Consider the following 20,215-nt stretch of genomic DNA (forward strand, 5'->3'; position numbering starts at 1 on the left):
TTTATGTACGTAATATCGTAATATGGTATATTGCGTAAGTAGGTATATATATCCAAAATGTCAGACGTGTACGATGTTAGCTGTCTAAAATATATATCTATTTTTAAACGCCTACAACTACTGTATAATATAGAGAGGAATAAATTGTAAAAAAAAAAAATTGCCTTGCCGAAAGTAGGTAGGTATAATATAATATTATACAGTTATTCTTATATGTATTTTTCGTCGATCACGTCCCACGTCATAGTTTATATTGTGGTGTTCATACAACGAATAATTATTTTAAATTATAATAATGCACATATTATACTGTATTGTATGTTTTTATGTTACGTTATAATTATTCGTATGAGACGGTTTATCGTAATAATTAATCGCATGCGTTAAAAGTATACTATATAAACAAGGTTGCGTAAACGATTTATAATACCGTTAACGCACATAATGATGATGATGATGTTACGAGGAAGAAAAGAAAATACGGAGAGAGAAATTCAAACCACTTTCACTGAAGTTTATGTATATTATATTAGTACCTATGGTAAGCTAAACGGGAATCGGAAGGTGTGGGAAATACACTTTTTACGATTCCTGCACACAGTCCAGTGCGATCTTCTGCACATATGTCAGGAACCATGCAGATCACAAGTTTATTATCGGTAAGTTGGATATTAATAATAACTTATATTAATGATAATTATTATTTGTTGAAAAAAAAAACAATAATAAATCACAGTTTTAGTTTCTATAGTGAGTAGAAAACGTATAAAAAAAGTTTATGTTTCCATTTTTTCGATATTGGTACCTATTTATAAGTATAATAGTCAATGAATAGTACCAAATAATACTGCAATTTACGTTGTTCTATAATATATTATATTTTTGTTAGGTATTTCATTATTATTAAAAAAAAAAAAAAATTAGTTCAGTAGAACCAAGATTACTAATGTGTTATTATAGTTTTGATATTATAGTGAATTTATCAATTACCAAAATTTAAATTAAGAATGTTATCTATGATTTTACTTATAGGATTTTTTTTTTTAATTATACTTCAATTTTTATAAAAGTATTAATGAATATGTAACTTTTACAATTTAAAAATGAAATTCAGTAAAAATAAATGTAGCTATTATTATTTTAATAAAAGGATATAACTAAATATATATAATAATCTCGGTATCCAAGAATTTATAATAAATGTTCAAAACTTTAAAATCTTAAATATTTTATTCAATAATTTATATTTGAAACACAAAAAAAATCAACCCTTTTATTTTGTTTAATGTATTATTATTTTTTATAAATTCGTTTAGTTAATTTAATGAAAATATTTTGTGTTTTATGTGTATATACAAATATGTTATTATAATTAAAAAAAAAAAAGGTCGTTCAGCTGTATAGATAATTTGAATTGTACCTGGTCATTGTAATAGACGTGTTAATACAGTTAAGAATTCTACATCATTCCATGCAAAGGTAAAACAATTCTGAATAAAGTCGGCTTGTCAGCCTATATTTAAAATATTTTTATATAATATTTATACTGAAATTAGTAATTAATTTGTCTATAAGAAATACGGTAGATTGAATTTTGAATTTTTGACAAAAACATATATATTTAACATATATTATTACATTATATGCCTGAATATTTTTATTATATTATTGAGTACATAATATGTAACAACATTTTAATAATTTATAAATCAATACCACGCAATGGTGCGTGCGTAGATCAGGATGGATATAGCTTAAAATCAATATAAATATTTGAGAAATGTTCGATCTGGTACAATAATCATCATAATATGTGAGGAGAGTAGGAAAAAAGATAACACGAGATTACTTGTTTAAGAAGTTACCCAGTACAGTAACACTTATCAGCGTGGAGTTAGTAATAATATAATAATATCAACTATTTATAATATTTCGCAGACATTGCTGCAGACGACGGTCGCCGTGTTAATGATGTGCCAGAGCGGTACAGAAGCGGCACCAGCCGAAGGGCTCACGCCTTTTGGTTTCCTCATGGCCAGGGCTTACGGACAACCGGCTGTAAATCCTGTGATGCGTCACATAGCGTTCAAGCCCAGTGACGGGGCCAAATTTCGAGAATCGTTCGAAAAAAAACACGGACCCCGTGGACGGGATCTGATCGACAGCTTGGGACGGGGTTCCTACAAGACTGGCGAGGCGACAGCGGTGAACCAATTGCAGAACACGGACATCACGGTGAGCTAACATTGTTATAATCATTATCATAATTTATTGATTATCATCTTTATTGTAATGTGTTACGTAATGATAAATTTGCAACGATATAGCGACAATGGTATATTATCTCCATAGTATGTAAAGTTTGATGAAACGTTTGAGCAGGTTAAAGATGTAAATATTGCAATATTATACACTACTGATTTAGGCAATGAGTATATATTATACTGAAGTTGACGTAGGCGTACGAATACTTGACGATCGAGTTTTACTCGTGCACTCAATACTTTATATAATATATATTTACATAGTACTTGTATAATTTTAACAGCAGTGAATATAGTACTCGACATTATTCAGCTCAATTTTTGTCGTTTTGAAGTAGGTAAATCTAATTTCTAATAATGGTGATTTATTAGATTTTTTTTAATGATAATGTTCGTTTTAGATTTTATTATCTGAATATTAATCTAAATATGTATCTATATTATAAAGCAAAATGTTTTTTTTTTATTAAAAAGTATATGGCGCAATCGCTGGGACCAATTGTGTACTTAGACTTGATTTTTTTTCTGGAAGATTAATTTTTAAAATAACGAATTAGATGACTTGAACTAAACAAAGTATTTGTAAATAATAACCTTAATCAAAACATCGTTTAATTATTGTAGTTGTTCACATACATTGATTTTTATTTTTTAGCGATATTGATTTATTGGCGTCGTATATATTCAGAATAGCATATTGTGAGCAAACACAAAAACATTTCGAACCGTATGTGTTTTAGAATTTTAATTGTCGTGTCATTGACATTATTAGTATGTTGTAGAACATAATAATTTTTCTATATAGTATATAGTATATTAGCATATTGTAACAATCAGAATAGTTAATGCAGCTGAAACTAAAAATTTGAACGAAATTAATTACTGTATCAAATGAAATGATAATGAACTAATAGCATGGTGAATTTATAAATGTACACTTCTTTAATGTCTTATTAAACTTAAAAGATTAACAGAAATATGACATCAAAATACAGAATAATTAGCAAAATTGTGTAATATATTTTCTCTGTCTATCACTTACATAATAAAGTAACAAAGATATTTCATATTTTTACGATTACGACTCTCTGATTTAGTTTAGAGTAAAGGCACTTATTATATATTTTTTAAAGAAGAATGTTTCTTTTTTGCATTGGCCGAATAGATTTTTAAATTTACATATTTTTAAGTATAAACATGCTTTAATTAAAAAAAATTTTGATTATTTTTAATACCATTTATAACTTATTCAAAAATGTAAATAGGTATTAAAAATCTATCCTATCAATGCATAGAAAATACTCTTCTGTATAAAGTATGTATGTGCCTTTGCCCTAAATTGACTAGAAAGTCATTATCATGAAAATACGGAATATATTAGTTCCTATATTATGTGGGAGATAGACAGAGAAAAAAATGTCGGTGTGACGGCCACATAAGGTATTGTATAAATTACAATTGCAATTGTCTTTTGTTAATTTTAATGATATTTTTAAATTTTATTAGAAATATTACAATCTATACCCAAAGTCATAATAATAATATGTGCTAAAGTAATTTAAAAAACATGAATAGGGCGAGGGAAGAAACCATCCAGTGATCGCATTTTTGCTCAAATATGTATAATATATTTTATTTTATTATTATTATTTTTTCGTTAATCGTTAAGAAGATCTCTCTACCAGTTTTTTTTTTTTTTAGTCGCCGTGGTAGGTTTCCAGGAATTGCACGAGTGGCTAGACCGGATATAAGAGGATTTGGGTGGGAAGGCAGTTTAAAAAATATAAAATTAGAGATATATGATGGGGCATTGGTGATGAAACGTAGGATTTTTTTTTTGAATGGTTTGTATTTTGTTGAGATTGGGTTTTTTAGCATTACCCCACAGTTGAAGGCCATATGTCCGCATAGGCTTAATTAAGGATTTATACATGTGCAATTTGATTTTTAAATCAATATGTTAATTTGTTAGTAATATTCTAAGCAATCATAGTCGCACATTTAGGGCGAGTTAATAAAAATATAACCATAAAAAATCCACGTTACTAATGATTAGTTTTTAAAGTATTAACGAGTATTTAAATCTAATTTTTATGAAAAAAATAATAGTTATGTACTATCTTTTTAAATTAGAAATGTATATTATTGTTACTTACTAGATATTTTTCCAAAATGTGTTCACTTAAGTAAATTTATTTTGACTTAATTGTGATTATAGTTGTGATTTTGGATTTTAAAATGTTTTTTGTCAATATTTGTTTTTAATTAACGTTCTTTAATACAACCGTGAATAGTTTATCTATGAAAACAATAAATGTATAATCAATATATTAATTTTGTGAATAAGTATTATCAAAAATAATATCTTCTATATAGTTTTATAATTAGATTATATACTCAATTGTAAGTTGTTTGTGCTGTCAAAACTGTACACAGAAAGGTTGTGTAATTAGTCCATTGGTAAAATCTATAATAAATTTAATTTTAATTTAAGGAGAGAGGTCAACTTATGAAATAACAGACTATATAATATATATACATATACATGAATATCGAATTTATGTATTATCTATACATAACATATACATACTTTAAGCCTTGAAATATTAATTTTTAATTTTTTTTTTTATGTTTGTTTACCGTCAGCTGACAATAACGTGAATTTCGAACAATTCATTTACGAATAACTTTCCACCGTATGTACTGTATAGTTTTGTATCGCAATTTTCAGACAAATGTTTAACGATCACACAAACAATAATGCATAATGATAAGTAAATTAAATTTAAAAGTAGGTATTATTAATGCATATTCTGTAGGTATAACATACAAACGAATGGGTAAATATAATATAATATAATATTTCTGTACAAACATAAAATACCTATAATACGTATTTGAGAATAAAAGTTTAAAATGCTTAATTAAAACATGTATGTATATGTATAGTGAAATCAGTGCCTAATTAAATGCATATATTTCGATTTCTTATTTCCTTGAGTTTTCATAAATTATATATGTATATTGTGTATATTATATAACAATAATGAAATAAAATATTGATTTAGCTGTATTTGCTGATGCATAAAGTTCATGATACATGTGTGTTATCATTGTTATGTCTGTAAAATTCATTGACGTAAATAATTATGAATATTTTATAAATACCTAGATATAAGTACCTCTTATATTACAGTGACCGCATAATATTTTTAATGAATATAGGTTAAATGAAAGGAGTAGAAATATACAAAACTATAATTCTGATAGTATATACTATCATAAGACGATACCTAACATGTGTAATAACTAGAGTGAACAACCCCCCTCATTAAATAAGGTTAAAATTGACGTTCAACAGGTGAAAACAGGGTAACATATGGCGAGTTTAAGTTGTTGTTTGTCACGAATCCCGTTATTATTATTACAATAAAAGTTTATTCTCACCTCTTTTTCAAACACATATTATGTTTTTCGACTAAAAACACCTGCAAAGACTTAGTACATTCTATTCACGATACTTTAGTCATGTATGTAAAAAAGAAACTTACATTTTTTTATATACGTGAGAAGACATGAAATAGGAAAAAAATGAGTTGCGATCATACAACTTGTTGACACGAGTATACGAGCATATTATTATACTGCGTTATGTGTCAATAAAACTTACAATTTTATTGTAAACGGTTTTTTTTTCTTTTCTGTTACAGATTTCAGGAGAAGCTTCCAATAAATCTTTAGTAATCAAGAAGTCTTTAGAACCCCTACGTACAAAACAATGATTTCAACAAAACGAATTTTGCTCCTGTAAATTCAAGTGAATATTGTTTTAAATACATCGTGATCGTGTACAAATCCTTCCATTGTGAAAACTAACCGTATAATGGTCTTGATGAAGATTGATTGTTCAAAACCAATGTAGATTGGTTAGTGATAAAATTAATTTAGATAAAACCTTTTGCTGTTAACCTATATATATATATTTGTTATTTTATTAGTGAAAAATAATTTTTGTAAATATTCGATAATATTGATAACGTCGAGTCATACTACTCGTACGGGCATACTTATAATATATTAATGATATTAAGAATTTTGTTACGAATAAAAAGCGAGATTATGATAAATACTAATTAGGTATAATATATATTATAATATAATTATTATTCAATAATTTTGTTATGTTAAACTTAAACGTATATCCAATATAATGTATAATTGTTTAATTTGGAATACAATTATTTAATATACCTAGGTGTATTTGTATTGATTTTAAAAGAATAATAATTAGTGTGATTGGTATTTTATAACTCTGTTAATAATCGTGTGAAAAATTGTGTTTAAGTCAACTTATTACACATTTTTACGCAATTAACGTAATTTATGCCATTCATCCTGGTTATTTGATTAAATAAAAAAAAAAAATACAAATGTGTTATATCAACTCTTTATTTATTTATTTTTAGTTTAGTTTAAGGTAAATTAAATTAGGAAATTTTTCAATTCAGTGTAATATCATTTCACTTCTCATAACTAAGCAATACTAAAAAGAGTGGCATCATTATAATCTTTAATACATACAGCATACAACAAGAGCAAAACTACAGTTTATTTCACTTGTACCACTTGTACCGCAATGTACGAGTATTTGTGTATTTGCGAGTAGGTGTGTGGAGGGATTGTGCGGCGTGTATGGGCGATAATAACCGACTTAAGAAGATTTACGTTGACGGGATGTCGACGTATACCTACGTGTGCTCATCTTAAATTACACTGTCGGCTATTGCTATAGCTATAAGAGCTGTTGGCATCGAGGTGGGAATTATACGAGTTTGGAATATTGCGAATAATTCCTATCATTTATTTAATAATTATAGGTACACACACTCACACAGCGTACTTATAAATATATAATATTTTCTGTGTGTTTAAATCTTGCTAAATGTCTGTATAGTCTATATACTTACGCTATGGCAGGTATTACTACGCTCGTACTTATCGTCTTACATTATGATCGAGATTAAATAGTTCATTTTTAATAAAAATATGTAATTGACCTTTAAGAAGATTACATAAAACTTAAGAGTGATTATTCCACATTTTCACCTAAATATTTGGAATAAGTATTAATGTTTTTCCTTCAGTTACTTATACTAATATTTGCGTGTGAGTAAAAACATATTATATTATTATTGCAAGTAAAGTTATAATATAGATAACTGTAAATTGAATGTAATTATTGATAAGTTTTAGGTATAATAAAATTCATATGTGAGCCTACAGTGAAGATTATAATTGTTAAAAAATGTTGCAGTTGATAATGATATTATATGAGCTTATTATATCTACTAGTCATTTAAAATTTGTCTGAAATTTTCTGGAGAGCAACTAGAGAAAAACTAATAAGCAAAATCAAAATCAAAAATGTGTTAAGTTTATTCTGTTCAATGTAAGTATTACTCACATAGAATTCTGTTAATATATATTTTTTAAATCTAACGAAGCGTTGTTTGGGTTGTCTTTTCAATTTAGAAATTAATATATTTGAATTAGTCTTTAAACGTGTTGTGTACGCGTAAGTGCTGTAAGTATATATATATATATATATATATAATAAAAATAATAATTAATATAAGTTTATATGTATTTTGTTTATATACATCAAATTGTTTAGAAATGCATATTTCATTTCGGATTATGCAATTAAAAATATATTTAGGTTTGTTAAAAAATTAAAAGTAATATTTTTTTTTTTTGGGGGGGGGGAGGATGTGATCCTATATAAATGTAGTATAAAAAATAGCATAACATATATAATATACAAATACAACATGTATTAAGTTTTTTTCCGAGTGTCATTTTTTGACACCTATAATTATAAACATTTTTGTCCTTAATCAGTTTTGGGACAACTGACATATTTTATTCGTATGTTATGTGAGAACGAAGCTGCATTATAATATTAAAGTTAACATGACTGTATACTAAATTTATTGTTTGTATTGCGGCTACATCATGGTGTTCATTTGAAACGAAAAACATTTCTTTAAAATTTAAATAAGTATATACCATAACATTTACATGTATGTATATTGTATATATAATATATATAATATTATCTATGATGTTTGTTGAAATAATAAAATATAATATATATGTTTTTTTTATTTCCCGTAGGTAACAGATACCATTTTCACGAGTGTAACTGTATAAAAATCGTCTGAAGTAGTCGTCCTATAGTTCTAAAATCGAAAAAAGGATATCCACCTTAAAATAATAGAATAAAATATATCCATCGTTTTCGTCATTAATAGCAAATGGACCGCCATGTTATCTTAATAAATACATAGGTACATATTTTATAATAATATACCTGTATATTTCTCTCAGAAAAAAATAATATCTATATAGTTCTAATAAAATATTCATATACTAAACAATGTGAAATAATATCCTTAGTAAATAAAATATGTATCCATTGTGTATCACTTGGGTATTTTCTTGTATTATTCAGGGCCGTGATGGTAAAAGTATGCACGTGTACCCTGATCAGTCAACGGCGTCAACTGCTCTTCTTGTGGTAGGTTATATTATTACATTATTATTATTAGGTTTAGATTATATCGATAGTTTCACTTCCGGAAAAACAACTCGATGCTCTCCAGCCTTCGTGAATCCTGGAGTTTGATCGCAAAATGACGACCAAAATAATAACAATGTATAGTAAGGATTCTTATACACAGCGACAATATACTATATTATTATAACGAGCTATAAAAGAAATAACGCGGAAGTTTGAAAACAAAAATCACGGCACCGCACTACTACCCCTTCGTCACTCGATACACAACGACGTCGCTGGTTACATTATTATATTCGCCGGGAGGAAAAACAGACGTTTCCGATGGTCCGTATATAGTGCAAACACGACGGCGACGTCGTCGTTATATAAATTATTATTAGACGAATATTATCGATTGGTCGGTGGCGTACACTATTAACGCGTTTTTCGTATTAAATTCTCGCAACGTTTATGTGACAATATATAAACGAAACGTAGTTATAAAAGTGTCGACTTCGTGCGCAATTGGGGTTCAAATAATATAATATATTGGATTTATGGATATAGAGTGTATAACACCCCCGTAGGCCACGAGACTGTCAAGTATAATAAAAAAAAAAATTGATTACACTAGGTTTCACGATGAAAAACACAATATGGTGAGTGCGAGAATGGTTACGGTGGATTTTCTAAGGGGACTCATGCCCTTTACAGGGTGATCTACGATGTGTTTTCTTTTTTCGTTTAACTAACACGCTTTAATATAGATGGAAAATAACTGTGGCACTCCAATGTAAGATGATTAATTATTAAACACGATCATCCTAATTTTTTACTTTGATAATAATTCATTTTTGAAATTATTAAATAGAAGTAGCTGCTTAAAAACCGGCTTTTTAAACTCTTGAGAATTTTCAGTAATACTTATGAAACGTCCTGTGGTGTTACAATATGTAACTATATTTTCCGAACTAGAACCCCCATTCTTACTGTATACTATTTAATGGATAATTATTTGAATATTTGTATGTACCTAATTCAAAATTCGAACGAAAAGTTTCTTAGTATAATTAAAACGTTTATATTAAGAATAATATTCATTAAAAAAAATGGTTTAACTAACATATAAATTTTATGTAAAATTTTATCTAGTGTTCATTATTATATGAGGTGCTCATTTTGACTACTTAAATTAGTTACTTTAATTTACTGGGACCATTTTTACAAATCATAAATGTTGTTGAAGTTTGTAGGCAGTAACAATACTAATTTAATAGGTATAGCTAGTATAGTCGTTTTAATATTACACTGGACATATTTTTACAACAAATGTCTTATTTATTCTAATATACGATTTTTTTTTTTACTATAGGTTTAACTTTTATTTTCAACGACAATCGCGCAAAAATGTACTTTCAATTTCATATAATTTGAAGCAAAATATTTGTACGGAGATACGTTGAATTAGTAAGTATTATTTATATAGACATTTATTATGTTGATATATGCGTTAGGTAAGTGAATAAGTGGCCGAACTACTCCACTCGCCCGAATTTATATAATTAAAAAAAAAACTATAAATTCAGTATACGTTTATTTACTAATATAACGAAAAAAATATAATCACAAAATTTAAAATTATGTATTTAAATTATACCTAGTTGCTTGAATATTTTTTTAAATATTTAAATATGATGGATGATATTTGTTATAAAAGAGTTTCAAGCCTATACATCAAACTTGTATTATTGAAAATAATTTATTATAATTTTTACGGTAGTATTTCAGCTTTCAAGTATACTTTCGATACGCATTCATCGACAAGTAGGTACCTTAAATACTGTTTAAGTAATTATTCGGCATTATTACATTTAATAACGAACTAAAAAAAAAATAATATTTTGTATAAAAACACGAAACCCACGCCAGTATAGTGATAAAAAGTTATTATGACCCTCTTTGAAAAAAACATTCTTTTAGAGGGGGTTATGGATTAAAATGTTAATCAATTCATATTTTATATTACAGATTCTACGTGAAACAAAAAATGCAGATATCGATACTTGATATAGTGATTATTTTAATTATTTATATATATATTAATATTATAATAACGTTTTTTTTTTCGACCATTTTTTTATTGTGTGACTTATAAGTACACAATATTATATCTGATGTCCCTTTTATAATAGAGTATTATACTTCGAGGTTGGTGAACTTTTTTTAGCTCACGTACCGACATTTGATTATTCCAGAATTTTAAGACGTGTGCCATTAAATGTGTATACACGTTGTTGTTAATTATAAAAAATAATTCTTCTTGGTGATACACAATATATACTCACTACTCTCTAATACATTTTTTCTAAAGTAATTACCTAAACAACACCATGATATTAATTTTTATTGCATCGTTTCACGATATTATAACAATATATTTATGAAATAAAATAAAAAGTGATTTCGTAAATTCTCTATTAAGACTTAAGAGTTATTTTTTAATTAAATACTCTAATGTTATAGAAGTATATTATAACTATTACTCGAACAAGTTGAATGTATTTTATTACTTAAATACCGTTTTCGAAACTTTTATTCTATTCGACGTGCAGTATTGCGTATATAGGGTGGGTTGTGGCGTTTTTTTTTTTTTGGTTTTTGGTGTGCTGTCAGCTGTAATATTTGTATCATTATATATAGAGAGTAAGAGAGCCTTCATTATGATACTATAATATTAGGTACAGAAAAATATTTTTTCTGAACAGCTTTATAAACACAATAAGAAGGGATATTATAATATTCCATTATTCCAAACACCGATTTCTGCGTTGTCAATAATTTAATATATAAAATATATATAATAAATAAAAAAAATATGTGCGTACACGATACACTATAACATATTCATAATTGGCAAATAGTTCCTATGTGTGTGGGTGTATAAATACAGAATTTATTTAAACTTTATAGTAAACTGGTAAATTGATATCCTGAGATTGAACTTAAGCAATTAGCTGAATAACGATAGGGAACACACACACACATAATTGCAGTGCCATACACATTGTACATAATATACGGCATTTGCACATATTGCGTATCAACGTCATGTTTTTTTCATTCAGCAGTTTTTTTTTTCAATGTATATGACACATTTAAAACGAATAAAAGAAAAAAATCACGAAAATCCCTAACTGCTTAAATTATAATGTACCTACCATTCCATTATATTATTGTTTTCAACGCGAACTTTTGGATCAACTCCAATACATATACATTTATATAATTATGTGATGCGTGCTAATAACAATTTGAACTTTTCTTTGGACATTATGAATTCTGTGTTAAAAGCCACAGATATTATAAATAACGCTTTAAGGTTCCGTGAATATTACAATATGCATGGTACATTTTACCAATATAATTCACCAAACATGATCATTTTCTCGCGTTCTCTTACAATCCTAATTTTTTAATATTATAAGTACCTAGAGAAGACTATATTATTTTAAAATACTCTTCAAATAAATATTTTTTATATTTTGTCGGTCTCTTTTTAATCCTTATTGTAAAGATAAATGCCTAATAAGTAATAAGCATCATTGAATTGAAAGCTTTTAAATTATAAAAATTATACATAAATACGTAGGTTGGCATTATATTACTGCAGCTATGATAATTAAGCTGATATTTAAAAATATTTGACTGTTTTATTAAAAGAATCTTCAACGTTATGTGGCTTTAGAATCTTGTTGTACATTAATATAATAACATTATTGTATGACCAATTTCATTTCTGTGTACGATCTTAATTTCGGTTTTACAACATTTTGTTTGTTATGGACACATTATTGTGTGAAATTGTATGACATATGTATTTAGAAATAGGAAACTTTGTCGATACTATAAATGGGATACTATAAGGATAATATACTTTGAAAGTCATTTTTTTGTTTTCTTGTTTTAGTTTTAACGCATTCGCGGGTATTTGATGGAAACGTTATGCTTACAGGATTTCGAAGCTAGTTTTTGATTGCGATGATTTTTATAGTTATTCATGTCTTATAGAATCTAAAATTGTAATTTAATAATGAGTACAACCTTTGATCAAGTTTGGTGTACATTATCCACCATTTTTTAATGTATTATTATTGTGTATCGTTGTATTTGAGAGACGCAATTTATGAAAGATTAATAATTATATAGCTTTTTTATACATTTAACATTTTACTCTCATCGCATACGATTATTGTACATTTTATGTTGTATGTTATAGTCTACTAGCTGTCACCCACATGCTCCACCCCCGTGAAAAGTTGTTTGCAAGTTGTGCGGCTGTTTCTTCGTCTTATAGTTATTTCGATCATGTGATGCTGTAAAGTTTACATACCTTATATACCTACGCAAAATAATAATTTGAATTTTAAGGTGTTTATAAATAAATTCTCATAAATATCCTAATTATAGATAATAAAAGTAATTTTTTTCTCACATTAATATTATTATTCTCATATCCGGGAAATATATTATATAATAATATTATAACGTCGTTAAATGAATAACAATAATAATGATTATTAAACAACAACAATGGGGATGGCATTTTGTGGGGTTTCTCATCATACAGCCAATCAGCGCGCTACTGATTACTATACTACTTTTCTATTGGTTATTATTAATATTATACGTGTTTCAGCCTATCTTAACCATTTGAGTCTCAAGATTAAGCACTTCAGTCGTAGTCAGAACGCTTTAGTGGTCTATACTTCAAACTGTTCAAACCTCGCAAGACCGTTCAAAGCACCGAGCCGTTGTCACATATCATATACGTCGACAATAATAATTGATTCATCGTCGAGATTCTATATACACATTCTGAGGTGGGTCGTGGGCGATTGCTTGACTATAGGTAAGCTTTAAACAATTATTTTAAAATAGTTAATATATATAATACATATACGTCGAAATTAAAATTTTAAGAGAGACACAAAACTTATTTTGTGTACCTTATTATGTTCTCTTTTCGAAATAAATGAAACAAACTAACACGTAGATATGTCTCGTTTTCACACCAAATAGTGTGTTTATAGATACAAATAACATATTTCTATAAAAATCTGAAAATGTCAAAATATTGGATATATTCCCTGACAAAATTCGTATTAAAACCTCCATAAAACTGTCAGGTATAACAGTAAAAACTTTGGTTAGGTATTAATAAACTAACGTATTATCGTTTAACGGTGTGGATTTATATGCGTGACAAAAAACCGGAACTCGCTTTTAAAGTATAGATACTAAACTTTTGAATAATAATATAGTAATAAAAAAAAATTCATATGATACATATGTTATATATGTAATGCATTGTTGCTTGTTATTTACTCATTACGATCTTAAACGATTTTATTTTTATATAATAGTATTATACCTACCTACCTACAGGCCACAACATATTAATAATTGTATTAATGGATATATGGATATATGGGTGATAAATATTAAATAATTTTCCATTTGAGTTTTACAGTCCATTTATTTATCAAAAGTTACTTTCATAGTTTTATTATTGTATTTTATAAGCATATAATAATATAATATGATGGTAGTATCAGTTAAGTTATAATAGTATTCGACTTATCAATATTAAATTGAAATAAAAACATCATTTTTTTTTTTTTTTTGTAAACTGCAACAAATTGTATATTATATAATATATTTATATATTTTTACACAAACATTTTTTTCTTAGAATAATTACAATAATATAACACGCAATGCAACTATTCATAGAATAAATTGATAGGTTTAACAACGTTTAATTATTTTTTCTTATTTCAAGAAAACTGAAAAATAAAATAAAAAACATTTTCTTTTTTAATATTAATAAAATTAACAATTGACATTTTACCTCATATACATAATATTACATATTTTATATTATTTTTGTGATCAAGTTTAGAACAATAATAATATTATCATAAGTGTGTGTAGTGTGGGCATGTATAGTGTATGACTGCGTGTGGGGTTGCGTTGTGGCGGTATTTTTGATTTCGAAGCCGTTTAGACGTCTCTCGGTGAATTATACACATTTTATTTACTGCTAACATAGTATATTATATAGGTATTTAAAATGATCTCTTACAAAATCTCTTAAGCTAACATTTTAATAGTATCGACGTATATATACCGCATGTATATAGTATATTTATATATAATATGTACGCGTTAAGACTGTTAAGAGATAAACATATGTATAGGTATATTTAAGTTTTAAAATTATTCATACATATAGGTATTTATATTTATTAAAATATAAAGGGAGAGTACATTATAATATAGATAAAAAAAAAAAACGAAAACGAAAACCGATAATTTACGATAATCGTCGTTTTATTTATTTTGCTTAAAATTTAACATATTTTACGATTCTACTTATTAAGTTATAACCGGACAGCAGACCGTTATTTTTTCTATTAGGCTATTCGTTTACGAATTTCTAAAATCGATGTTTGCGATATTTTTTAAAACCTTTCGCATCGACTTTTTTTTTTATAGTTATATTAAATTCGTAAAAGAATGCAAACGCGTCTGCCGCCAGTTTTTGGTAACATTCGAACCACCAGCGAGCCTCATCAGAGGATTTCTCTTAGTTATAATATTCTAATTTTATATAATCCGACATTATTATTATTATTAATAAATTAAATTTAAAAGGATTTTTTTTTTTAATTTGTTTTTTTTTTAAATTTAGTTTAAAAAAATACTATTCTTTGTCTAATGATATTGTGTGTTTACAAAAATGTACACGCTTATTATTAAAACACCGAAAACTACTGGGACACGTCTGAACGGCGGGTGAAACGAAAAGACCGCCATCACTGTGCCGTGGTGATGACTGTGACGGTGACGGCGCAGTGGTGAGTTGATTCAATGCAGGTGTCAATGAATGCCCTCCAACGGCGAATAGGATTTGTATTGGTACAAGTCCGGTCCACCGTAACCGTACAAAAGCCGGCCTCGGCCATGTTCATCGTAATACGGATATCTATACTTAGGTCTGAAAAATCAAAAAAACACACAATTATACAACGATGTTATTGACTTATGATATTATTAGTATTATAATTTATTTTATTCGTTTATATAATATATATTTATGCACAATTTCAGGAATATAGAGCTGCAGTGCCGTGGTTCTGAGGGATTTTCATATATTTGTCAAGGGATAAGCCATATACATATACATATACGTTGTGAGGATGTGCTTAGCCTTCTCTCCCGCAATATAATAAGCTTACTACATTCACACAGATATTGTCGGATTCTGATTTCGAAGTAAGAATTATGCGTACACACTTTTTACATTATCTAATTATATTTCTAAAATCTCAGATTAAACTTAATTATATAATAATATCAATAGACTTTATGTCGGCAGTTGGCATTCGATATTTAAAAATGTAGTCAGTAATTTTAATAAGTACTACCCGCACCTATTTTTTCAAATTTTTTTTTTTAAAATCGTCCCTGTTGTAGTCATCACTCTCTTTTATCCGTGACTGTAAAGCTGAAAGATAATCATCAGCTCACGAATAGCACTTAAATACTATCTTGGATTTTTTATACTCCTGAAAGTCAAAAGTAAAGAAACAAAACGATTTTTGGAGATTAGGAGGTTATTGAATGCTTATTCCATTTTTTTATTTTATTATGTTGATCTGTGGGGACCAATGATGTAAAAATAATACCGTTTATAGTATATAAATAGTATTGTATAGATATTCATAGGCGTGCGCACGGGTGTTGCAGGGTATGCTATAGCAACACCTGTGGGCTGCAAACACTCACAATTTTTATTTTTTCTAACTAAAAATAGTTAGTAACGTAGTAGTTAAAATTTACAAAATAAGAAACATTACAAAAGACGTCTAGCATTGTAATAATAATAATTATATGTAATGACGTATTGTATAAAATAAATGACATTTTTGTATTAATCAAATAAATAATATGTATTGACTTATTAAATATAATTTTTAGCAACACCACCAAGTCCTGCGCACGCCTATGAGTATATTTGCGTATAATGCAGTATTTTATAAAAATCGTATTGTGTTTACATAATATTGTTATATATAGCTACATACCCAACTATAGTAAGATTAAAAATATTGCAGTTTATCGATGAATAATACATTATACATATTTAAATATTTAAATGATTGTTAGGTAATAGTAAATAGATAAAAGTATTGTTTTTAAGTTTTGAACATTAGGTTTTAATATTTACAGTGATTGGAATAATTAGTATATAATTATTTTAAATAACTTATTTAATTTGTGAGTGTTTTTCACAAATAACAAGTAAGTCTCACCCCAAACACAATAGGTACCTAGTTAATAAATTCGCATTTTTAACGAAAAAAAAAATTGTCTTCACTATGTCAGCAAACCATATATCACTTTTTTTTTTTATAAATATATAATTAAGTTAAACCATGTTTTATATTTTATTATTTTTTTTATACATAACGTATATATTACGTTTATATATACTATATAATATTATATATAATTTGTATTATACAATTTGCATCATTGCAGGCGGAAAATATACGAAGAAATTATGAGTTCTGTGGATATACAGCCATAAAGGTACATGATTTCAGGATATTTACGTATTATTTACAATTTATTATTCATAACGTATTATTGTAAATTGCTGTACCTTTCGAAGTATTGAAAGTTTGGAGCTCTGGGCGTCAATGTCGCGCCGACCGCGGAGGCGACCAACGCTATCGACGCGAGCGCCAGCAAAATCTGAAAAAAAAAACGGTAAGTTTATCATTATATATCATCATTATTATAATATTCATCACATGGCTATCTATCGTAAATATAACGTTTATGCACGCCTTGTGTAATACGTCGGTTAAAATTATCTTTTAGGGGTGCGGGTAAATAACGCGCGACGTATTATATACATGTATTTTATGGTATTATTAATTATCGTTATAAGATATGCGGCGCAGGCCGTCTCGAAAGAGTTCGTACAGCTGTCACCACTCGTTTGGCTCATCGTGCCGGGTCAATTATTAATACAACGGCGCGTGTTACAATATATAGCTGCCGTGGCCTGTATAGTTTATAATATCATATCATATTATTGTTAGGTATTAAAGCCAGCCGGGCTCGTAAACGAAAAAACGCGTTCAAATGCAAATGCAAAAAAATAAAAATAAAAAAAACGTTTTATCGTTAATAAACAAAATATTGTAGATTTATCGTTCTATAATGTCACTATAAAACTACTGTTGGTCATAGATCATTATAAAAATCACTTTGAAACATTTTTTTTTTTTGGAAAACATTATGGTGGGGGGTACATATTGTATATTATGTGCAGTATATTTATGACATACACGTGCCCGATTATAATGATGTGTGTATTTATATACATACATATAATACGCGTGTTATATATAATATATGATTTTAAATATTACATCGCAATCGTATAATTTTGTATTATATTGTCGTCGTGTACGACGGCAGTTATGACGGTTTAGCTGACACATAATCCAAAATGTTAAGCCTTTTCAAGTGCACAGCTTGATTAGAGTTAATAAATAATAATATCTATACTAAGTACATCGATGGTTAAGAATTGAATTGCCGTGTACACGTGGCGATCGATAAAAACACATTACCAACTTTGAAAATATAGTTAGTGTAATAGTGTTTAAAATTCTCAAATGTGGGACGATTTTTGTGTTTGTCATACGCGTATTTCACGTCTTATAATAATCGATCACTGACAAGTTCGTATTACTGAGATACTTGAATTATTATTTTCAAAAGCAAACGAGCATTCGACTAATAATTATTGCAGCACCGTACAAACCGCAACAGTCTTTAACCATAATATACTATTTATAAATGCTATACATAAATCTTTATAACTACATATATGTCGTACAATAAACACATGAGACGCGTGTAACGTACAAATCGATAAGGTTTGATTATTTACATTTACGAGTTCGATATTGTTAATTAATATTAATGATAACATAATATAAATGCCTATTACGTATATTATAATACAATAATAATAATTACTATTTTACAGATTAGGTTTTTTAATATTTTAATGTTTACGGACATATTATATTACGTTATACGTATACCTACTTGTACATCATGATAGGCGTGCGTTAAGCGATATGGGAAGAGAATTAAATCGATCGAAATATAATGATATTATGTATTCTTTAATCGCTAATAAAAATGAAGAAATAAAAATCGCGTATTCGAAATTTTTTACAAATAGGTATTTCAATAATCCGTTTTTCTTATTAATTTTTTTGCCTAATCGACCAGTATGTATAGGCGTGCAGCTCTTTCCACACTTGACATCACAAATCGTTATCGTGTCATCTGTGACTAAACACTCGTTAACGATTATAATATAGTTCTCGTTGTATACATAAATAAAATATTCGAATGGTGCGAACGGCACCCGTTCAAACCGAATAATACGCACATTTGGACGAACGGACGGCTGGCCCGTGACCCGTATAATGTACGACATCACCCATTTCGTATATTTTAATATTTTCTCTGTGTATTCTGAGTTGGTATATATTATACAGAGTGCATGTCCTGTCAATCATAACTTTTTTTTTACGGCTATAATATACGCTCACTGATATTGGGCCACGTGTGTGCTCACTGATATTTTTTTTCTGCGCCGTATTTACATATACGTTTTTGCAGATGGCCAATTTGTTTATATTACACTAAAGTTCACGAAAAATATGTAAAAGTCGTGTTGTTTGTTCTCGTCGACCGGATGTATAACCGTTTAGACTATCACGTCGTATACCATATATAGTCATACTACACACAAGTGATATGGTTTGGTATATGCATAACAATAATAATGTAGTTTTGTGTTTGGAACGTAAAACTGTTTAGAACCGTGTGACTTTGTGCCTTGTACATATATTATAATATAATATTATATTTATATGCACGAATACCAAATATATGTATAGTAATAATTGAAGAAAATTATAATAATACAAGTTATTCTTTTATAGTCGACGGTCCCGAAGTCTAAAATCATTGTTACGTACCTAGTGATTTTTATTATTATTTTTAACAGTTCGAAGTTTAATGACGAGATGCAATTTGCAAAAATAAAATCTACGGTAAAAGTTATTCATAGTGGGGTGGAAGGACAATAAGACGGACTGTTATAGCTAAATGACGATAGGTGTAGAAAATTATATTGTCTATATAATTTCATAGGAACGAAATATAAATTACGAACCGAGAAGAGAAAAAATAATTTGACAAATTAATTGTAAATTTCGTCGAC

The 20,215-nt window shown here is 27.6% G+C and overlaps 2 protein-coding genes across 2 annotated transcripts in view; one reads left to right on the top strand and one right to left on the bottom strand.

Moving 5' to 3' along the window:
* Positions 1 to 440: 440 nt before the first annotated feature.
* Positions 441 to 6,238, top strand: LOC126550007 (uncharacterized). The gene is made up of 3 exons (XM_050200718.1): positions 441 to 659; positions 1,939 to 2,235; positions 5,975 to 6,238. Exons 1-3 carry the CDS (start codon positions 624 to 626, stop codon positions 6,044 to 6,046), a joined length of 405 nt encoding a protein of 134 aa, XP_050056675.1. The 5' UTR covers positions 441 to 623; the 3' UTR covers positions 6,047 to 6,238.
* Positions 6,239 to 14,335: 8,097 nt separating this feature from the next.
* LOC114132645 (uncharacterized) overlaps positions 14,336 to 20,215 on the bottom strand; it is a 29,360-nt gene continuing 23,480 nt past the window's right edge. The window contains exons 4-5 of the mRNA XM_050199109.1: positions 17,558 to 17,649; positions 14,336 to 15,886 (exon numbers count right to left, since the gene is read on the bottom strand). Coding sequence (XP_050055066.1) covers positions 15,769 to 15,886; positions 17,558 to 17,649 — 210 coding nt within the window. The 3' untranslated portion in view covers positions 14,336 to 15,768. The remainder of the gene's footprint in view (positions 15,887 to 17,557; positions 17,650 to 20,215) is intronic.

Source organism: Aphis gossypii, chromosome 2 (assembly GCF_020184175.1).
Source record: "Aphis gossypii isolate Hap1 chromosome 2, ASM2018417v2, whole genome shotgun sequence".
NCBI lineage: Eukaryota > Metazoa > Arthropoda > Insecta > Hemiptera > Aphididae > Aphis > Aphis gossypii.